Raw genomic sequence first — 22,783 nt, forward strand, 5'->3', positions numbered from 1 at the left:
AGAAATCAGTGAGGAGATTGACATCAAATTTGGGGTGGGGGCACCTTGGGAATTTCCTTCTCTTCATAATCCTTCCCAAATCCTAGCTTCCTGGCAGCCTGAACTTGAATGTCTTTCTCCTCTGCTTAGACTGCTGCTGTTACTGCCTGCTAACTCTTTTCTCAGTACCTGGTTGAAAATAATGTCTACAAGGAAAAAGCCAGGGTGAGCATTCCGTACCTCGAGATTTGTAACTTTCCATTGGTGACTGTCCATTGTAACAAACGACTGTTTTCTATTTCTAGATTTTTAAATTGTTTACTGTGGGAAAATCAGATCACTGGACTTCCAATGAAAACAAAATCAATGGGGGGGGGAACCTTGTTTCACATTATGATTACTGTTGAAAATTATAGTCAGTAGAAAATAAAGATCAGGCCAGACGTGGTCTCACACCTGCAATCCTAGCTACTCAGGAGACTGAGATCTGAGGATCTCGGTTCAAAGCTAGCCCAGGCACTAAAGTCTGAGACTCTTATCTACAATTAACCACTAGAAAACCAGAAGTGGGACTGTGGTTCCAGGGGTAGGGTGATAGCCTTGAGCTGAAGAGCTCAGGGATAGCACCCAGGACCAAAGTTCAAGCCCCACGACCAATAACAGAAAAAAAGAAAAGAAAGATCAGAGCAAATAAATTATACTGTTAAGTTGCTGACCAAGTAAGAGGAGACCAAGGCATTGAGGAAGAATTTATGCTAATTTGTTTTATGTTTTGTTTTGTTTTCAAATTTCTCAGTATCTCCCTGCACTTGGGTATTCAAAACGAGTCCATCTGATGAATCCAATGGTCCCAGGTCTAACTGGGAGCAAAATGAGCTCTTCAGAAGAGGTAAATTATTAAACTACTTTGACTACATTCAGCCTCATTCACTCTTTGTTAGCCCTTCCTCTTCCTGCTAGCCAACCATTTCTTGAATTTCAAAATGTTCAAAAAGAGATAGACTTGAGGACGCACAATAATAGTATTGTGGCAGGACATGGTGGCTCACAACTGTAATCCTAGCTACTCGGGAGGCTGATATCTGAGGATTGAGGTTCAAAGCCAGCTGGAGTATTAAAGACTGTGAGACTCTTATCTCCAATTAACCACTAGAAAACTAGAAGTGGCTCTGTGGGTCAAGGGTAGAGTAGTAGCCTTGAGCTGAGAGCTTAGGGACAGCACCCAGGGCCAGAGTTCAAGCCCCACGACTGGAAATAAATAAATAAATAGTATTCTGGCTAGCTAGAACGTCCAAATATTAAGGATCCTTAAGTTTTCCAGTGCTTCAGTGTTTCTTGAGCAGTGTAAGACCAAGTAGCCACCACTTCTGCCTTCTTATTTTTATTTCTTTTTATTATTTATTTGTTTGTTTGTTTTTGCCTGGGCTTAAACTCAAGGCCTGAGCACTGTCCTTGGACTTTCTCAAGGATAGAGTTCTACCACTTGAGCCTCAGCACCACTTCTGGGTCTTCATACATGCTAGGCATGCACTCTATCACTAGGCCCAACTCCCGGCCTGTCTTTATTTATTTTTTGCCAGTCCTGGGCTTTAGCTCAGGGCCTGAGCATTGTCCTTGGACTTTCTCAAGGCTAGAGCTCTACCACTTGAGCCTCAACACCACTTCTGGCTTTTTTTTTTCTATGTATGTGGTACCAAGGAATCGAACCCGGGTCTTTGGGCCTGGTAGGCAAGCACTCTACCACTAGGCCAAACTCCCGGCCCCTGTCTTTTTATTTTTAAGGGAATGCATTCATTCCTTTTATTTTCACATTAAAATGTTCTGTGTGTAAGTTATTCCTCTGCCAGGCACAGTGGCTCATGCCTGTAATCCTAGCTACTCAGGATGCTGAGACCTGAGGATTGCGGTTCAAAGCCAGCCGGGGCACTAAAGACTGTGAGACTCTTATCTCCAATTAACCACTAGAAAACTAGAAGTGGCACTGTAGCTCAAGGTAGGGTGGTAGTCTTGAGCTGAGAATTCAGGGACAGCCAGTGCCCAGGCCCAGAGGTCAAGCCCCACAACAGACCAAAAAAAAAGTTATTCCTCTGACATTTATTTTGATGGACAATTTGATACATCTTAAACTAAGAAATTTGATAACCACTAAACTCAATTGGCTATAAACTCACTCCAAAACAACTAACCAAAACTTCTACTAAAAAAGGAAAAAAGAAAAATGATACTGGGTTCTGGTGACTCATGCATATAATCCTACCTACTCAGGAAGCTGAGATTGGAGGGTCATAGTTCTAATTGAGCCTGCGCAGAAAAATCTCTGAGATTTTTATCTCCAATTAACTAGCAAAAGCTGGAGGTAACATATGGTTTAAGTGGTAGAGTGACAGCTATGAGTGACAAAAACAAGAGAATTTGAAACACTGAGTTCAAGCCCCAGGATCAGCAGAGAAAGGAGAAAGGGAAATGACTAGATAATACAAAATACTATGTCTCTTAGTCCATTTCTGTTTCTGTAATAGAATACCTGAGGCTGGCTACTTTATAAAGAAATCTAATTTCTTAATGTTTTGGAGGGTGGTTTGAAGTTTAAATTGGGGCCTGTCACTTGCTCAGCTAACACTCTGTCTACCACATGAACTGTACACCTAGCCCTTCTTTCACGCTACAAAGTTAGGGAGGCTGGGAAGAATAAGTCAAGAGATTTCATGTGGTGAGGGCCTTCTTTTTAGTCAGACTATTTAGAATCCCTTGGTGGTACACGACAGAACAAACAAGCCTGGAATTCACTTGCATAATAAAGTCTCTGTCTGTCTCCCTCTCCCCCTTCTTTCTTTTCTTTCTCTCTCTTTCCCTCTCCCTCCCCCCACCTTCTTTCTGTGTATGTGTGTATATGTCATGGTACTGAGACTTGAATTCAAGGCCTGGGTATTCTTGAGCTCTTTTGCTCAAAGCTGGCACTATACCATTTAAGCTATACCTTCACCTTCACTCCAGCTGGCCTTGAAACATGATCCTCAGATCTCAGCCTCTAGAGTAGCTAGGAGAACACAGGCATGAGCCACCTGCAACAAACTTATTTGATAAACCATTAATCCATGAATGGGTTTGAATGGGTTAATCCATTCATGAGGCCAGTCACCTCCCAAAGGTCCCACCTCTAAGTATCACCAACATGACTTTGGGAATTAAGTTTCCAACAGGATCCTGTGGGACCAACTTTCACATTCTACTTTCTGGTGTTGGTGAATATTATGAGTCAAGTATTCTAACACTTTACTTATAGCCATGTCAGTAGGTACACATTTAATATAGTATTATATATAATTTATAAAAATTTGCACATAATGTAATTGGGAATCGTTAAATGATATTGATAAATACCTAGGCTATAATACAGTATAACAATTATAAATAAAGATGAAGTTCTCATAAGTACTTAAGTCATAGTCTCGATTGAAAAAGCAAAATAGACACTCTAAGCTTCAAATTTATAACAGTTCCATTTACTATAAACAAGGCTTGGAAGGAAAAAAGAGTATTTTAATTTGCCAGGTGTCAGGATTGTGAATGATTTTTACGCTGAATAGTTCTGGTTGTAGTCTACTTATTTAATGTCTGGGGTTTGGTTTTTAAGATACTGAGGATTTTACTTAGGACCTTATACATGCTTACCACATACTGTGCCAATAACTGTATCTCTATCATTTGTTTTTTGTTTTGTTCCAGTATTGGGGCCTGGGCCACTGTCCCTTACCTTCTATGCTCAAGGCTGGTACTCTTACCACTTGAGCCACAGCTCCAGTTCTGGCTTTTGTGGTTAATCGGAGGTTAATTGTCTCAAGACCTTCCTGCTCCGGGCTGGCTTGGAAGAGTGATCCTCAGATCTCTGCCTTCTGAGTAGCTGGGATTGCAGGTGTGAGCCCTTGGTGCCTGGCCCTTTTGTTTTTTAAAACATGATCTACTATGTAGTTCAGACTGGCCTTGAACTCCTTCTGTAGCCTAGACTGACCTCAAATTCATAATCCTCCTGTGTCAGCCTCCTGAGCACTGAGATGACAGATATGTCCCTACACACTAAATTAAAAAGAAAAAAAATAGCAGATTAGATGCCCCTGTTCTCATTTTCAACCACAAGAGGTCTCTTTCCCCCACAACTCCTAGGAGTCAAAGATTGATCTCCTTGACCGGAAAGAAGATGTGAAGAAAAAATTGAAGAAGGCCTTCTGTGAGCCAGGCAATGTGGAGAACAACGGGGTTCTCTCCTTCATCAAGCATGTCCTCTTCTCCCTCAAGTCAGGTAAGATATTCCGTGATTCCTCCTCAAGGCCCAGCTGGAAGAGCAGAACTGCTGCTGTGATCATGCTTGTGATTTGTGGCAGATTCCTCCTCCGGGGTCTGGCTGCCCTGAATCTCTGCTCTGATTTCCTATATAGTAACGTGTGGGCAGACCTGGGATATCCTTTGATTGTCCATGTGTTTGTTACCAGGCTAGGTTTTGAGGTGGAATCAAGGAAGGTAGGGGTGTCAGGGCTGAAGGGTGGAACACTGAGTAAGCAGAGGCAGGAGAATGGAGAGGTCAAGGCCAGCCTGAACTACATAGTGAGATCCTGTCCCTCCCTCTTACCCCACCCCCCAAAATAAAGACATAGCTTCAAGTGGTGTAATTCAGTAGGAAAGTACATGCTTAACATATGGAGGCCCTGGATTCAACCCCTAGCATGCATGTATAAATTGAATTTAACTGATTATTAAAATGCTATATAATAAAGTTCAAATAAAAAATACTACAAATGCTCAGTCGTTTGGGCTAGTCGTGTTATCAGTGCTAAGTCGAGTTATCAAGTTTGTTAACTTGGATTCTTCTTCTTACAGAGTTTGTTATCCTTCGAGATGAGAAATGGGGTGGAAATAAAACATATACCTCTTACCTGGACCTGGAGAAGGACTTTGCTGCTGAGGTAATGCTAGAGAGAGCCCAATCCCCACTGAACTCTGACTGCCTTCTTGTTCTTTGCCTACCAGGTTTGAAGTGCCACTGAACTCTGTCCTGATGCTCTCTGAGCTGCTTATTTTGTTACTGACTTAGATGAGGATGCAGCTCATTCAAAACTGATAGGCAAAGAGCATAAAGCTACTATGTTGATATCTTCATCACTCACCAGAGGATTGATGGTAGTAGAATAAAGGCCTACCCTCCTCCAGGGGTTTAGCCATCTAACTGTTGATCAAAATTATCCATATGCCTGGACAGGAAGCAAGACCAGATCTCAAAAATAACCGATGCAAAATACAATTAGTTAGAAAATGCTGGAAGTGGAACTGTGGCTCAAGTGATAGAGCGCTAGCCTTGAGAAAGCTTAAGGACAGTGCCCAGGCCCTGAGTTCAAGCCCCAGGACTAGAAAAAAAATAAAAAATACAGTTAGAGCCATGGCTTAGTGATAGAGTGTCTGCCTTCCAAGTGGAGGCCTGAATGCAATCCCTAGTACAGCATGTACAATAAATTCAGACTTAGCTGGGCACTGGTGGCTCACCCTACACTCCTAGTACTCTGGAGACTGAGCTCTGAGAATCATGATTCAAAACCAGTCCAGCCAGGAAAGTCTGTGAGACTTTTTATTATTATTATTATTATTATGGGCTTGAACTGGGCCTGCGTGCTATCCCTGAGCTCTTCAGCTTAAGGCTATCCCCCTACCCCTGGAGCCATAACACCACTTTCAGTTTTCTAGTGGTTAATTGGAGATAACAGTCTCAGGGACTTTAGTGTCCAGGCTGGCTTTGAGCTACGATCCTCAATTCTCTGCCTTATGAGTAGCTAGGATTACAGGCATGAGCCACACGCCCAGACTCTTTATCCCCAATTAACCACTGAAAAAGCCAAAAGTGCAGCTGTGTCTCAAGTGATGGAGCACAAGCCTTGACCGAAACAAAAAACCTAGACTTAAAATAGGAAATGATTCACTTCCGGTCTGAATGCTGGGAATTGTGCAAAGACATAATGAGGACTCAGCAGGACCTATGAGGAGTTCCAAGTGGTTTGGTCCTACTGGCTTGTGACAGTTAGGTAGGACCTTGTAGGGAGATAGGCAAGGCTGGTCACAAAGAGAAGGGACACTGGTAGCCTACAGGGATTGATCAACTGTGATCAAATGAAACTGTTGAATCAGCAATCTGATGGGCTATTAGGAATTTAGCAAGTGGCTTAGTGGTAGAGTGTTTGACTAGCATGCATGAAGCCCTGGGTTTGATCCCTCAGTACCATATATACAGAAAAGGCTATAAGTGGTGCTGTGGATCAGGTGGTAGAGTGTGAGCCTTGAGCAAAAGAAGCTCGGGGATGGTGCCCAGGCCCTGAGTTCAAGCCCCAAGATTGGCCAAAAAAAAAGAGGCAGGGGAATTTAGCAAGCTAACACAAATGTGGAGTCAAGAACTGGAGAGATGACCCATGCTGTTGTCCTGATCTCATGTGTTACCGGTGTTCGGCCTTCAATCCCTTGGACTGCAACTCGAAGTAGGGTAGTTATTTAGGAAGCAGCTCTGTGTTCCATCCTCAGATGTGACAACAACTCCCATGGGAAGAAGCTAGGTTTCTGCTGATACTCCAAAGGGCTAAAGCAGAACTGCGAGTGGGCACTGTGGGGCGGCATGTTTAGGCTCTGCGTCTGGAAGAACTTTCTGATGACTTTAGTTGTTGGTGATAGACAAGACTGCCACATTGACCTTGGAGGTGTGTGGGTAGTAGCCGGAGGCAATGTTGTGGGGAATGGAGATGAAGGATGTTTATATGAAAACTGGATTCTGACCTCTGAGGTCTGGAAGCAAATATGACCCAAATGGAGATGTGTTTGTTACAGCCATTTGCTCTGAAACCATTCTGTCTGCTAAGACAGGCCACAGAACCCAATGTGGCACTCTCCCCTGTAAATAGTCTTTTGTGGGAATACTGAGAAGGAATAGAGGAATGCCCCTGCAAGATGTCTGCCAGTTGAATAATCCCACAGTGCTTGCTATGGTGATGGGTGGTACGTTCCTTCCACACTGCTCCAGTCATAAGCCGCAAGCCACTGTGGGTATTGAGCACTTAAGAGTGTGAGTACTGCAGTTGAGGAACTGAATTTCAGCCTGCATCCAAATATCCACACAAGCCAGGAATGAGTAATCACTGGCTCACTCTACAATCCCAACACTTAGGAGACTAAAGCAAAGGGATCGTGAATTCAAGGCTGACCTAGGCTGCATAATGAAATCCTTTCTCCAAAAAGAAACAATCGGGTTTCAGACAACCACATATCCTTTCGGAACCGACTTTCCCTTATCTGCTTTACTCATCTCACCATGATTGTCATTAAACTCAAAACTGATGGCAAACACTCCCTACATCCTTTGTGTGCCTTAGCGCCTTCCAGTGTCCTATGTTCTGTTCCAGGCCTCATCACCAGATCTTGTTTTCTTCTGCAGGTTGTACACCCTGGAGACCTAAAGAATTCTGTTGAAGTTGCGCTTAACAAGCTGTTGGATCCCATTAGAGAAAAATTTAATACCCCTGCCCTGAAGAAGCTGGCCAGTGCTGCCTATCCAGATCCCGCAAAGCAGAGTAAGAGCAGCTTGGGAGGGGAAGGGAAAAAAGGGACTGGCAGGGAAGGAGAAGGAAAGAAACAGAGAGAAAGAGGGTCACAGCATCAAGACAGTCTAGTCTGTAAGTGGACTTCAAAAATACACCTGTCGGGTACCAAGACATGTGAAAGGGTATCAATGTATGTGAATTAATGCACCTTCTATCTGGCAAATATCATGTAACCCTTTTACTAATTACAATAAAAAAAAATATGGGAAAAAAAAGTACACCTGTCAACAGGCAGAGTGGTTCACACCTGTAATCCAAACTACTCAGGAGGCTGAGATGTGAGGATCGTGGTTCAAAGCCAGCTCAGGCACTAAAGAAAGTTGAGACTCCAATTAACCACTAGAAAATGGGAAATGGAGCTGAGGCTTCAGAATAGGGCAGTAGCCTTGAGCTGAACAGCACAAGGACAGTGCCCAGACCCAGAATTCAAGCCCCATGACTGACCCCCCCCAAAAAAAAAAAATCTACCAGCCCTGGGCTGGTAGATTATGACTGTAATCCTAGCTACTCGGGAGGCTGAGACCTAGATCACTAGCCTTGAGCAGAAATGACATACCTGAGTTCATGCCCGGGGACCAGCACACACACACACGCACAAATATACCTGTCTTCGTTTGTGGGCCCAGGAACACAGAAAGTTTGAAATGCATGGATATCATACCCTGTTGACTCCAGGAATGGAACCTGAGTCATCTTATTAGATCGGGTTGATACCACGAGGTAGTTACATCTGCTGCACCAATCCTGCTGAGGTACTGCTGCTTACTGAATCTGTTGCCCATGAGTAGGGAAAGGATGCTCTCATTTGGTCTAGATGATGACCCATTGTCAGTGCTCAGGCAGAGTCTGCAGGGCTTCTTAGAGGAGCTCATCTTCAAAGCCTCCCAGTAGCCACCTGTGTGCTTCTTCTGTGCTCTTAGCCTTGTGCTTATCCATTATGCCCAGATGTTGGCATTGATAACTTTGTGTGACCTTTCCAGAAAAGACTTGGTAAATTCTATGTGGATTGAACAAGGAGGAACATCCAGAGGTGGCAAGATGCTACAGGATCCACCACTCCATCCTAATAATGCAGGGAGCACGTCAGCTGGACATTGGTAGCTCATGCCTATAATCCTAGCTACTCTGGAGGCTAGACCTGGAGAACTGCAATTCAAAGCCAGTCCTGGCAGAAAGGTCTTTTGAGACTACATCTTGAAATTGACCAGCAAAAAAGCAGGATTGGAGATGTCGCTCAAGTGTACCAGCCATGAGCAAGAAAAATGAGCAAACGTGTGCAAAGTCCTGAGTTTAAGTTTCAGTCTCAGCACAAAAAAAGGGGGGGAGGGGAAATTTGGCCGAGTGGTAGAGTGCTTCCCTAGCATGCACAAAGACCCGGGTTCTATTCTTTGGTACCACATACATAGAAAAAAGCTAGAAGTGGTGCTCTGGCTCAAGTGGTAGAATGTTAGCCTTGTGAAAACCCAAGGACAGTGCTCAGGCCCTGAGCCCAAGCCCAGGACTGGCAAAAAAAAAAAAAAAAAAAGTAAAGGAAAGAAGGAAGGAAGGAAAAGAGGGATGGGGCTGGGAGTTTGGCCTAGTGGTAGAATACTTGCCTAGTATACACCAAGACCTGGGTTCAAATTCCTCGGTACACATATATAGAAAAAAGCCAGGACTGGTGCTGAGGCTCAAGTGGTAGAGCTCTAGCTTTGAGAAAGTCCAAGGACAGTGCTCAAGCCCTGAACTCAAGCCCAGGACTGGCAGGAAGGAAGGAAGGCAGGAAGGAAGGAAGGAAGCAAGGAAGGGAGGAAGGAAGGAAGCAAGGAAGGGAGGAAGGAAGCAAGGAAGGAGGGAGGGAGGGAGGGAGGGAAGGAGGGAGGGAGGGAGGAAGAGAAAGGGGAAGACCAGGGACCTTGTGGTAGAGTACTTGTCTAGCATGCACAAAAGCTCCAGGTTTGATTCCTCAGCACCACATACACAAAAAAAGCTGAAAGTGGTGCTTTGGCTCTAGTGGTAGAGTACTAGTACTTGAGAAAGCCTAAGGACAGTGTCCATGTCTTGACCTCAAGCCCCAGGACTGGCAAAAAAAAAAAAAAGAAGAGGAAATTAGTATAATGTAGTGGGCTATAGGGATTCTCTACTGAATTCTGCCTAACCTCCATGTGCTCATCCGGTGGTAGCATCACTAGCCTGCCATGGGAAAGGGCAGGCCCTAACTCTAGTGGTTCTTCTCATTCCCAGAGCCCGCTGCCAAAGGCCCTGCCAAGAATTCAGAAGCAGAGGAAGTCGTCCCGTCCCGGCTGGATATCCGCGTGGGGAGAATCATCAGTGTGGAGAAGGTGCTTTTTCGCCATGTCCCAGCGAGTCAGAAGGGGTCATGTTTGTATGTTTCTATCTGGAGGAAACCTAGCCTGGAGTGGGGAAGTAACATCCCTGAGGTCATATTGCAAGTCAGAACCCAGGTGTCTAATTCCAGCCATCAGGCTTTCTGTAGTCACTGCTGCCTTTTGACCTTATACAACCAAACACAGCCAGGAACTCGGAATGGGGGACAGATGTGTGTCAGAGGGAGCTTGTTTATTTGGTCTAGCCTGATACATACCTGACGAATTCTGGCTTGCCTGGACTAGCTTCAGGCTTTATCTTAGATGGTCAACTTTGTCCCCTAGAAATAGTAGCAGAAGAAAAATTCACTTTTCCCAGAGACAAAAAGTCCTGCAACGTTTGACCAGGACCTGGACCTCTTTCCACTGGCACTGCTTTGCATTTCATTATACACCTAGTCATCCCAACCACTGAAGCCTTCTTAGAGTGGCTTCCTTTACTCTGGCCTCAGATGGTAAAGCCTCCATTGATCCATATTCGCATTCACCTGAGACCAGCTGGTGCAGCACCTGGGTCATTATAGTAGCCACTGACACCTCAGATACCTCCTCTGTCACCAGTTCTTCCACGGGTCATTAGGTCTGTTTCACAAATACAGACTCTCCAAAAATGACACAAGCAGTTCGTTCTAGGGAGTCTTCCAGTGGCTCCTTTCAGGAGACAGTTCACCAGGCCTCCAGGCTACCCTACCATGACATTCTCTGTGCTGACATCTGCTCCTAGCACCCAGATGCAGACAGCCTGTACGTGGAGAAGATTGATGTGGGGGAAGCTGAGCCACGGACTGTGGTGAGTGGCCTGGTGCAGTTTGTGCCCAAGGAGGAACTGCAGGACAGGCTGGTGGTGATACTGTGCAATCTGAAGCCCCAGAAGATGAGAGGAGTAGAGTCCCAAGGGATGCTGCTGTGTGCTTCTGTGTAAGTGAGGACTTTGGGTGTGGCCTGCACCTGGGGAGGCCAAGAAGACGGGAGAATTAGTCTATAGAATTCCCTTCCCTGTGCCAAGTAGAAGCCCTGAGAATGTATGCCTCTTCTTCTTCCTTCATTGATGCCAGAAGATGAAACATAAAGGAGTTATTGTACAGGCAGTAGGAATGAAACTACCTAAATATAATTTTGTTGCTGGATGCTGGTGGCTCACATCTGTAACCCTAGCTATGCAAGAGGCTGAGATCTGGACTGAAGTGTAGCTTAGTGGTAGGGTGCTCGCCTAGCATGCACAAAGCCCTGGGTTCAATTCCTTGGTACAATACACACACACACACACGCCAGCCAGAAGTGCTGGCCTCGGTGGCACTCCTAGTTACTTGGGCTGAGATCTGAGGATCATGGTTCAAAGCCAGCCCCGGCACTAAAGACCTTGAGACTCTTCTCCAATTAATCACTAGAAAAGGGAAAGTGGGGCTGTGTCTCAAGGGATAGAGTGGTAGCCTTGAGCTGAAGAGCTCAGGGACAACACCCAAGCCCAGAGTTCAAGCCCCACAATCGACAAAAAAAAAAAAAAAAAAAGGCCAGAAGTGGAGCTGTGTGTCAGGTGGCAGAATGCTAGCTTTAAGCAAAAAGTGTCCAAGTACAGTGCCCAGGCCCTGAGTTCAAGCCCCAGGACAAGAAAGAGAGCTGAGAATTGTGGTTACAAGCTAGCCCAGACAGAAAAGTTCATGAGAATTTTTTTTTCCCCAATTGTGGGGGTAGTGTATAGAGGAGTTACAGTTAAATTCATCAGGTAGTGGGTGCATTGCTTCTTGAACATTGATACCACTTCTCATGATTTTGTCTCTTTCCTGGTTCATGATATTCCTTTTTTTTTTTTTTTGGTGGGTTATAGGGCTTGAACTCAGCCTGGGCACTATCCCTGAGCTCTTCAGCTCAAGGCTACCACCCTACCCTTGGGTCTGGGTGTTATCCTTGAGCTCTTAAGCTCAAGGCTACTGGCCTAGCGACCAAGGCTACTGCCTAGCGACCAAGGCTACTGCCCAGCGACCAAGTTCTTGAAATTCTTATCTCCAATTTGCCACCAAAAAGCTGGCAGTAAGACTGGCTCAAACTGGGCACGCCAGTGGCTCATGCCTACAATCCTGGCTACTCAGGAGCTGAGATCTGAGGATCACATTTCAAATCCAGCTTAGGCATGAAAGTCTATGAGACTCTTATCTCCACTTAACCACCAGAAAACCGGAAGGGGCACTGTGGCTTAAGTGGTAGAGTGCTAGCTTGAGCAGAAGAGCTCAGGTACAGTGCTTAGATCCAGGGTTCAAGCCCTGTGACCAACCAAAAAAAAAAAAAAGAGAGAAACTGGTTCAAGTGGTAGAGTGCCAGTCTTGAACAGAAAAGGCTCAGAGATAGCATCCAAGCCCCGAGTTCAAGCCCTAGTGCCAGATCCCTCTCCCCCTCCCCCCCCAAAAAGAGAGAGAAAGAAAGAAAACATAATTTTGTTAAACTAGAAACAGTAAAAGGTAGAGCCATGGTTCAATCCAATTGTGATTGGCTGGGAAATCCTTGGTGGGCTATTTCACACTTCGTCTCCTAGAAGGTCAAATTTTATTATCATCTTTCCTGATGAGACATAGGAAATTGGTATAGCCTGAGTTAGTCTAATCTGTGATGTCCTGAGATGTGGTAAAGCAATGAGGACCTCCGGGGATGTAGCACTGAGAATGTCAAAATTCCCACTGGAGTTCCTATGTCAAGGCCCAAATGGCTTTGACCTCTATAGCCACTGGAGTCATCCCTAGCTTCACATTTCCTTGTCCTGTGTCTTCCCAGGGAAGGGGTGAGCCGCCAGGTTGAACCTCTGGACCCTCCTGCAGGCTCTGCTCCTGGAGAGCGAGTATTTGTGAAGGGCTACGAGAAAGGCCAGCCAGATGAAGAGCTCAAGCCCAAGAAGAAAGTCTTTGAGAAGTTGCAGGTAAAGTGCTGCTATTGTCCTTTACACACACACACACACACACTGCCTGTTTATTCAATCCATTGGAACTTCCTGCATGTGAGCCCTTCTTCATTAAAAATCCTGAATGTGGGGCCGGGAGTTTGGCCGAGTGGTAGAGTGCTTATCTAGCATACACGAAGACCAGGGTTCAATTCCTCGGTACCACATACATAGAAAAAAGCCAGAAGTGGTGCTGAGGCTCAAGTGGTAGCACTCTATCCTTGAGAAAGTCCAAGGACAGTGCTCAAGCCCAGGACTGGCCAAAAATAAAAATAAAATCCTGAATGTGTGGGTAAGGACTGCTCTCCTGAGCACTGGCAACCTATTTGAGGCACTGAGTGAGAAGACTTCAGTTGTGAGAAGAACAGATGGTTATCCTTCATTTTACCTGGCAGGAAACCTGTCAAGGGGACACAGATCATCTTTAGTGACAGCAGGAGTTGAGATTATAGCTTTACGGTAGATCATTGCAAAGGCTCATTTATTTACTCATTCATGCAACAAACACCAAGTCCATAATATGTCATGCACAGAAGTAGGTACTTGTGTGTCAATGAGCAAATGCAGTGGAACTGGCTCTCTTCATATAATTAAGACTCTCTAGTTAAACCTGATTTTCTCAGTCAGAGAGCTTTCAGAAAGCATTTAGATATCTTCATCCATTTTACTTCACAAAGCAAATGGCTGTCTACTGTCTCTTCTCCTTCTTAGGTTTTGTGAATCACTTTCAATGGCTATAAATTTTCATTATAGACAATACCTAAAATATATGGCACTCACTGACAGTACAAGTCTGTGATTTAAAGTCTTGGTACCAATATGTATGTGTATATGTACACATGCACACAAAATTAATACAGAGCAAATAAATGAAGAAAATAATTATCTCTAGTCCTGCCACAGAGATGCTAAAGAAACACCATTGTTTTCCTTCTGCTTTTTCTGTGCAGCGATATACTTAGATTTATACTGTTACTCTGCTTTTTAAATTTTACTTTGTGCCTAAAAACTTTGCCCCAACATCATGGGGGATGGGGGGTATTACATTGTAGTCTTAGTTATCATAATTTAATATTCCTAACCTTACTAGATATTGAAATTGAGGTGATTGTTCTTCACTGTTAGAAAGCTTTATGCTGGGAGTGAGGCTCAGTGGAGAAGGTGTGCTAAGCAAACCCTAGACGCTGGATTTGATCTTTAGCACTGAGAAAATATTTTTTAACGAAGGATGCTACAGTGGATGCCTTAGTTTGGAGGTCTTTATGCTTGTCATAATTTCTTAAAATAAATCAAATGAACATGTTCATCAAAAAGTAAGACAACGGCAAACTTCTGTTCTACTAAAGTTGAGCCAGGTTACATTACTAGTAATACAAAGGAAGTTTTCTCATGATTCCACACCATAACTTTTTGTCTATTTTGTCCAGGCCGACTTTAAAATTTCTGAGGAGTGCACTGCACAGTGGAAGCAAATCAACTTCATGACCAAGCTGGGGCACATCTCCTGTAAATCACTGAAGGGGGGGAACATTAGCTAGCCAGCTCAAGATCTCTGTCTTTTCCTACTGTGCAGAGTCATCTGCTATCTCAGTTCGATCCATCTATTATCCATTTGCCCAGCTGTCAGGGTACTGAAGCAAAGGCTGGGGGCATGGCTCAAATAAGTGAGCCGAGTGAGTACAAGACACTATCGCTAGACACCTAGTTCAAACCCAAGTACTGCGAAAAAAGGGAAAATTAAGGACACTAAGTCAACAGATCTGGAACTCTTTATTAGGTGCACAACTTCGTAAGAAACAGTCCCTCCTCCCTGCCACAACCAGAATCACCCTGTCTGGCTGAAGAATGACATTGACCCTCCCCACCCCCCAAGGGGTAAGGAGGGCCAAGCAGCAGGGAATATGACTCAACCTGCTTCCACTGACAGCTGACAAAAAGTCTGGTTTCCATATAACTCATAGAAGTTGATGCCACAATCCTTATAATTGGAAAAACACTGTGGTTCCCAGGTTTTCTTGGAATTACCCAGCAACTGTGCCTCTAGCTGCAATCTAGTCCCTGCACTGGGCTAATTACAGCTTCTCCCCAACAGGAAACTGTGGGATTTACAAAGGGAAAATAAAGACCCTAGTGGTCTACTAAGCTACCAAAGGTTGGCAGCTTCCTCAAAGCCTGTCTTCCATGAGGCTTGGCACTGGGCTGGGGGAGCAGGGCCAGCCCCAGGGCTCCTGGAATTTCCCTTATTCTCAAGCTACGCTGGGAACTCCCTGAACCAGCTGTGTGTACTTAAGGTGGAATGGATTAGCACCAAGTGGTTCTTCAGAGAGGGTGGGGTACTTCTCCATAAGGCATCTCAATCAAGTCACTGTCAAATTCAAATAAAATGTGTGTTGGCTGGACCATGTTGGTGTGTTGGCTGGACCATGTTGGAGAATACTAAGTGTAAAAGACCTGCTATGGCCACAACTGGTGGCTCACATCTACAATCCTACCTACTCAGGAAGCTGAGATCTGAGGATCACTGTTTAAAGCCAGCCAGGCAAGAAAGTCTGTTGAGAAGTTTATCTCCAATTAACCACCAGAAAACGAAGTGGTACTGGGCTCAACGTGATAGATGGCTGGCCTTGAGCTTAGAGTTCAGGGACACCGCCTAGACCGAGTTCAAGCTCCATGACTAGAGAAAAAAAAAAGACCTACTGTGCCCCTCACCCAGCTTAATGCTGTTAATGCTGGGCTTGTATCTTAGACTTTTGGCCTCTAACAGGATGAGTGGGAGGATAGGGTGATTGACAGGTACCCTGACTTTCCCTTTGGCAGTATTAAGTAGAAGAGTTCTAGTGGTGGGCCCCATGCTTACCACAGGCAGAACAGTTTCCATTCAACATGTAGGTCAGCCAGCTGCCCCCTGCAGCACCAGTTCTGTTTTGCTGTCATGGGCTTGGTGGCTGTATTTTCATACTATTGACGTGTACTTCAAACCTTTTACAGTTTATTTCTAGCTGGCCATATACCACCCATTTAACACGGAGGAAAAAAACATCAGTCACAGCCAAGTTTCAATCATTTAATACCTTTAAATGAAACACAACTTTTTCATGTGTCTCACTCAAGCTTCAGGGCAGAGAATGGATTGTTGTATAGACATATCAAAGACTCAGAAATTTAAAGAAATATATATATATTTATATGTACTTCTCTCTTCTAACATTTTTGCGCAAATTAAAAATCAGGCTTTTGATCTCCACTTGCACTAGGCCAACCTCATTGTAGCCTGAGGACAAAGGATTGCCTCTTCTAGACTTCTAGATTCCTGTTTCCTTTGTGCTCTGGCCCACCCATGGGAAACAAGCATAGATAAAAGCTCCAATAACACTGGAGGAGAAAAAGACAAAAGTTGGCTGCCCCCAGCAGCTCCCGGGCTACCAGGGCCTTGATGTGTGTGTGTGCGGGGGGGGGGGGGGTCCTGGACCAGCGGAGTGCTTCTGGACTGTCCTTCCCCAATTCACTGGGCAGCAGAATATACCCAGCAGCAGCTCACTCTTTCCATTGCCCACCAGGCAAGAGAAGAATATTGATTGGAAGCCACAGAAAGACTGAAGAAGCCCTAGAGACAACCAGGGGAGCCTGGGGCCTCACTCATCCCAAGTGCCCCCAGGTCTTTCTTGTTTTATTTCTGAGACAGGGCTCACCCTAGGTTGTAGCTCAAAATCCTGCCTCAGCTTTCCCAAAATGCTAGGATTACAGTCATGAAATAGCACCCTGTCCCCAACTCTTGTTACTGTGTTTCTGGCAGGGGTAACTCACTCTCCATGGTGGAGGAGCCTAGCAGGGTTAAGAGGTGACGCAGTGTGATGACACAGGGTGGCTGCCACACTGGAAAGCAACTTGAGGACCAGTTCTGTTCAGCTATAGAGGAAGGGAACCAGTTTACCTAGGTAGGTGGTATAGGCTGAAAACAGGTCATTAAAAATTCCCAGAAGGAGGGACTGGAGGTGTGGCACAGGTGGTACAGTGCCAGTCAGTGAATGAAAGCATCAGATACTGAGTTCAAGTCCCGGTCGTGGACCAAATAAAAAATTTCCAGGGGAAGATCAGTAGCAGAGGCTAATACCAGAGACATCCTCCCCGGTCTGTTCCCTAGAAGACTAGATATCCCCGCAGACCAGGGAAGAATCTGGAGTAAATGTACCTTTGGCTTCCATCTGCACTGTCAGCTTCCTGCCAAGGGAACCACCCATGGGAAACGCAGCTACACAAAGGACATGCACCAAAGAGTAAAGGAAAAGGTCAGAAGAAAGGGTCCAGCAGACCTGAGCCCATTGCCCAAATAAGCTCTCTTCCTGCCATCCCCCCACCCCTTAGTGGTATACTCCCTGCCAAGCTCAAGAGGCACAGCCCAAAGGCTTCTACTCCTTCCTCAACTCAATGCCAAGAGGCAGATACTTAGCATTTCACTTTCTGAGGACAGTGCCTTCTGGGACCTTCCTTCTGGTCCTCCCCCACCTCTTTCCCTTCACATGGAGCACCTGGCAGAACTGGAAGGCAGGAGGGTGCTTGGTTAAATTGAGGCACAGGAAGGCTCAGCTCCCCCGTCCCTTTTGTGCTTTGGAATTCCACAGCCCCACTCCTGCCCCATCCTGGAGGGAAGCCTGGTGGAGTATGTTACTTGCCCACCTCCAAGAACTAAGAAGCAGCTGGATTGGGAAAGAAAGGGCAGATTGGTCCCAGCTGTTGGCTGGCCACCGGTGGACTGGTGCTGCCACCATGTAAACAGGCCCTTGGAATGTGGTTTCACGAGCCCTGGAGGATGGACGTGCAGCCACTTTGCAAAAGTGCTTTGATTCTGGACTACAGTATGTGCATGTTTTGGACATGAAACAAAATAAACACAAGTGAAGTGTTCTGCTCCCCCCACCACTCTCCCCCCCCCCAGTGACCTCAGAGTCAGCAGGGGGCACAGCCACCCACTCCCACCAGCTACCTCCTTCAAAATGAGGCTAAGGTCAAGACTGAAGCAGCAGCTGCGGGAGACAAATCCTTTCTGGAAAAAGCATGAGAACTGGGTGACTTGGAGGATGGGGCAACGCAGGCTTGCATACACGTTGAAGGCTGTGGAGGTTAAGGCTGTGGGCGTCCTTTCTTAGGCTATGTCTGCCGTATCCTTCCGTTCTCGGAGCTGCTCAGGTCCCTGAGATTGAATTCCTGGGATGGGTCAGCAGTGCCAGTGAATGTGGTGATTCAGACCAGCTCTTTCTGTGGATCTGTGAGGGAGGGAAAAGGGGACACTAAGCAAGGGAGCAGCTCATCCTATCTTCCCATCTTCCCTCCTGAACCACGTCAACAGCATGGACATTCTACCTGGACACCGTGGGTCTCCTATCTCCGCACGCCCTCCCCCTACTTCCCAGGAGCTCATGAGGAGTGACAGCTTAGCCAGCCCAGGCATCCTAAGACCAAGTCTTGACAGATGCAAAAGCACATTCCCAAGAGTGGCACTTCAGACACTGCCCACTGTACCTGAACCTGGGAGGCTCCTCTTCTCTGTACCAGCCAGCTGCACAACACCTCCATTCTCTGCCAGGTCCCCCTTAGTCCTGTCCTCAGCATGAGGGAGCCCATTAGTGGAAGGCGCAGTAAGGGACTCGGCCTGAGGAAAGCTGGGAGAGGGTGGGGACACTGCCCCAGAGGGCTTACGAGCCACAGGTGGAGGAGCCTTCAGAGACTTCTTTTGGGCCTGGGGTGGCCGCTGCTCTGAGATGCTCCTTAGTTCAGCCACCAGGTTCCGCTGGAGGTCAGCCTGGGCTTCAGGGGACACTGGGCGCTCAAGCTGCAGCTTCTTAGTGCCCTTGGAGAAGATGAAGCTGGCTGTGGAGGCAGGGGACTGGGCCGATCGCTGGCCGGCCTCAGGCGGTCCATTGGACTGGGCACTTCCAAGGGCCTCACTGGCGGCCAGGCTGGAAGCCTTGAGCTGGACAGCAGCATGGAGCCCGGAGGAAGGGGGAGGCACAGGGCTGGCCCGCCCAGACAGGGCCCTGCGCAGTGGTTTCTGAGGAGCTGGTGGCCCCGAGGCTAGGGGCGGAGGCCCTGTAGGAGCACCCACAGAACGCAGCCGCACCATCTGCAGGAGGGAGGGTGTGACCAGGGGCACACCAGCATCTTCTCTGGGTGCCCCGCCACTCTTGACATAACCTACCGGCTCCTTCACAGGGAGCTTGGCTGGGAGCTCTGGGCCAGAACTGGCTGGGGCTGGGGGTGGAGGTGGAGGTGGAGCTGGAGGAGGGTCTGCAGTACCCTGAGGCTGGCTCTGGGAAGCAGTGGCAGCTAAGGGAGAAGCAGGCAGGGTGCTGCCAGACTCTAGGGAGCCTGCAGGCTCAGGACCAGTCACAGAGAAGAAGGCCTCTTCGGGTGGGGGGAAGTCGGCCATAGACAGGTCCTGTTCCTCAGGGGCAGGGGGTGGAGGTGGGGGCCAGCTGGGATCTGGGGGAACCTCTTCAGCAGTCTCTGGAGTAGGTGGGGCCTCCTCTGCCACCTCTGGCTTCTTGCTAGGTGGTGGAGGTGGATGATAAGATGGGGGTGGGGAGGGTGGGGGTGAATGGTCTTTCGAGACCAAAGGAGACTCCTGGGGTACAGTCAGGGATGTCTGGGAAGCGGGAAGAGATTCAGGACTGGCATCTATGGTGGAGCCAGTCCCAGGAAGTGGAGCAGGGGCAGCCTGACTAGTGCTCTTGGACTTGGAAGGAGGTGGAGAAAAGGGGGCAGGCACCTTAGGATGAGGAGGGATGACAAACCTGTCACTCAGAGAGGTTGCCATGTGCGGAGCTGAGCGGTCCGAGGGGGTAGGATCAGAGGAGGAGGAACACAAAGACGTGAGGGAAGAGGAGACTGAGGCCCCAGGAGACCGAAGGGATGTGACCCGCTCTGGTTTAGGGGGCTGGGCCTTGCCAGGGGAAGCAGGAGCACCTGCGAGACCCTTGGGAGGGAAGGTTGGGGTACCACTTTGGCTCGAGTATCCACTAGAGGGTGAAAGTGTCCGTTCTGGGGACCGTGGCGGGCGCCGAGAGCCACCTGGAGACAAGCCAGATGCCCAGCTGCCTGATGAGTTAGGAGGGCAGGGCGCTGCCACCACCCCTTCAGAGCCCCCTGTGGTGGGCGGCCGGGGTGGCTGTAGCTGCTGCCTCCTCTCGGGTTTGGGGGGCAAGCCTAAGGGCCCATCAGGTGCTGCGGAGCCCCGCTGATGGAGAGAGTAGGTCCGGCGAGGAGGCGGGGGTGGCCGCTTCATCTTCCGTAGAGACACGCTCCTGCCCGACGACTGCCCGCTGCTTCGAATGCTCACCGTGTCTGAGGCCTCGGCAGTGCTGCCCCCACTGGGGGAGCCCCTCCCACTGCCCCCTTGGGGAGGGGATGCCACGTGGGTGCTAGCCACCGAGCTCTCTGGCTGGCCCTCAGAGCCCCCCTTAGAGGACAAGGTGGAGCCATCAGATACAATGGTTTCGGAGGACTGAGAGTGGCTCCAGGTGTCACTGGAGGAGGAAGGATGCCGGCTGCGGGGCTGTGGGCTCGAGGCCGAGGAGAAGCGGCCCATGGAGCGGACCGAGGCTGGACTTGCGGAGTGTAAACTGCAGCGGCTCAGTGTGCGCAGCCTGCAGCGGCCCAGAGCCACCACGTCCACTGTGGGGGGCAACACAGCGTGTGGGATCAGCTTGGACAAGTAGGTGGCCTGGGGTGAGATGGACATGGCTGGACTTAGTGGCTCTGGAGGCCCTGCCCCTCCTGTCATTCCAGGCACTGCTAGGGACATGGGCCGGATCAACGGTGGGGGCCGGGCCCCTGAGGAGCGGCCAATGAGGGTGTCATCCCGGTAGACACGGTCAATGTGACGCTGCAGCATCGCCTCCGTATCGGTGCCAGCCTCTGTCTCCGTCTCTGCCTCTAGTGCCTGCAGGGACACTCGGGCTCCTGCCCCTAAGGCCAGACTAGCCGCACGGCCATCCACTGTGGGGATTCGGACAGCATCCCGTGGACCAGAAGGCTCAGGGGTACTTGGTGTCTCACGTGCGCTTCTCAGGCCTAGGATTGATAAGGAGATGGGAATGAGCAGAGGGCCTGGCTGGGGCTCCCTGTCTACCACCACTGCCACCTGCCTGGCCAAGGCTCACCCAGTTCCTTATGCACGTGCTGTGGCAGCCCCAGCACGGTACTCCGCCGCTCCCGCCGGCGCCGCCCTGACTTTCCGGATGATTTGGGAAATGAGTCATGGGGTCTGAAGGTAGAGCCTGAGGGCCAGCCAGGAGGGAGAAAATCCGTTAGAACAGAAAGACTTACCGCATGTTCTATACAAAGCACTACTCCCAGAAAACAAGGAATCCCAGGACATGGGGAAACACCGGATTAGGAGGAAGAAGGAAAGCTGCCTATGCTGGGAGATTATGGTGCCCACCGCCCAGGAATCCCAGCTGGTGAGCAGGCACCTTTGCGTTGGATCATCTCTGAGCGGATGGAGAGAGCATCCTCTGCCGTGGAGCTCTCTGCTGTGTAGGATGTGCTCTGACTACAAAAGGAGATGGTGTCTTCATCCGGCCCCATCTGAGAAGACTGTTGAGGGAGGAGAAGGAATCAGGGCCTGGCCTGGGTGGGCTCTCTCCTCAAAACTCCCTCTCATATGTTCATTCAAGATTCCTCCAGCATCACCCAGTACTGGAACGACATCAGCTGCAGCAAGCCTACATGAGCCCCCCGGGGGTCATTTAGCCCTTTGAGATGCAGAAAAGAAACTCTAAAGCCATGCTGGCCAGAGGCCAAGGAAGGAAGAGGGAGGCGCAGGAATGAGGCTGAGCAAGCAGGGCTCACCTGGATGCTCTGGGTGTCTCCATGGTCCCAGGCACCCTTGTTCAGTTTCTGCTTTTCTGGAAGACACCAGGAGGGTGTGTTGGGCTAGGCCTTTGACCTCAGGAGCCGAGAACAGTACTGGTAGGGAAAAGGACTGTTACCTTGGTGCTGTAGGGAGCGGAGCCCTTCCTGGGCCTGTGTGTGTAGCTCTTCTAGGTGAGGAGCTCGTCCACTGGGGAAGAAAACATTGTCCTGGTGCTCACCCACTCCAGACCCTGGTCCCTGGCCAGCCCCGGCACTCTGACGTTTGTCACTCTCAGCTTTAGCAGAACCTAGTGAGATGGAAGAAGAGATGATAGGCCTGAAGGCATGTGGGCCCTGGAGATGCATCAGCACCAAAACCAAAGCACCCAGTCATCAGACTGCATGCTGTTCCCTGCACACATAGGTATTGCCCACTTTCCCCTACCCAGACACACAACCCCCACAGTCCTGTAGGTACACACAATATCCACAGCCCCCGTGCATATACACAAGTTACACCCAAGGGTACATATGTCTGGGGATTCACAGAGGGCCCACATGAGACACCATGGGACATACAGATTCGCTGTCTATTCACATAACATTCACAAGACATATACATACAAACAACTCATATATAGACCCACACCCAACCTCCACAACACCCATGGTCCCCATTCTGCTTGTACACACAATTGTGTATCTACACATCACCTGGGGTCCCCTGAGAGATATCCCTCATATACACATAGTTCATAGCAAATGTATTTCTGGTCTCCAAACTCCAAGCCTCTCTTTTTACACAATACTTTGCCCAGGTTCGGGGAGAAGATACCATGGGAGAACAGGAAAAAGGGGTAGCTGGCAGGGGTCTGAACCAGACTCCTGGAAAACCCTGGGGAAGGCCAGGCCAGGGATAACCTCTTGGGCTCCTTACTCACCCATAGGGCTGGCCCCTTCCTAGAAGGACCCAGGCCCCTCCAACCACAGCCAGGAGAGCTCAGCCTCTTGGAAGAGCCCCAGCTATGCCCTCCCCC

At 48.4% G+C, this 22,783-nt stretch overlaps 2 protein-coding genes across 4 annotated transcripts in view; one reads left to right on the forward strand and one right to left on the reverse strand.

Annotated features, from left to right (window-relative positions):
- The window catches only part of Yars1 (tyrosyl-tRNA synthetase 1), a 30,941-nt gene extending 15,645 nt beyond the window's left edge, over positions 1-15,296 (forward strand). Inside the window, exons 6-13 of the mRNA XM_090335320.1 lie at positions 776-868; positions 4,141-4,276; positions 4,852-4,937; positions 7,439-7,574; positions 9,828-9,925; positions 10,695-10,888; positions 12,734-12,875; positions 14,324-15,296. Coding sequence (XP_090191446.1) covers positions 776-868; positions 4,141-4,276; positions 4,852-4,937; positions 7,439-7,574; positions 9,828-9,925; positions 10,695-10,888; positions 12,734-12,875; positions 14,324-14,434 — 996 coding nt within the window. The 3' untranslated portion in view covers positions 14,435-15,296. The remainder of the gene's footprint in view (positions 1-775; positions 869-4,140; positions 4,277-4,851; positions 4,938-7,438; positions 7,575-9,827; positions 9,926-10,694; positions 10,889-12,733; positions 12,876-14,323) is intronic.
- A 650-nt stretch (positions 15,297-15,946) lies between these two features.
- The window catches only part of Nhsl3 (NHS like 3), a 29,470-nt gene continuing 22,633 nt past the window's right edge, over positions 15,947-22,783 (reverse strand). For all 3 annotated transcript variants that reach the window (XM_090335330.1, XM_090335332.1, XM_090335331.1), the window contains exons 2-7: positions 21,884-22,054; positions 21,744-21,799; positions 21,365-21,488; positions 21,053-21,169; positions 18,414-20,963; positions 15,947-18,157 (exon numbers count right to left, since the gene is read on the reverse strand). In XM_090335330.1, coding sequence (XP_090191456.1) covers positions 18,135-18,157; positions 18,414-20,963; positions 21,053-21,169; positions 21,365-21,488; positions 21,744-21,799; positions 21,884-22,054 — 3,041 coding nt within the window. In that variant the 3' untranslated portion in view covers positions 15,947-18,134. The remainder of the gene's footprint in view (positions 18,158-18,413; positions 20,964-21,052; positions 21,170-21,364; positions 21,489-21,743; positions 21,800-21,883; positions 22,055-22,783) is intronic.

This window comes from Megascapheus bottae, chromosome 6 (genome assembly GCF_031878675.1).
Source record: "Megascapheus bottae isolate mThoBot1 chromosome 6, mThoBot2.hap1, whole genome shotgun sequence".
NCBI classification, from domain to species: domain Eukaryota; kingdom Metazoa; phylum Chordata; class Mammalia; order Rodentia; family Geomyidae; genus Megascapheus; species Megascapheus bottae.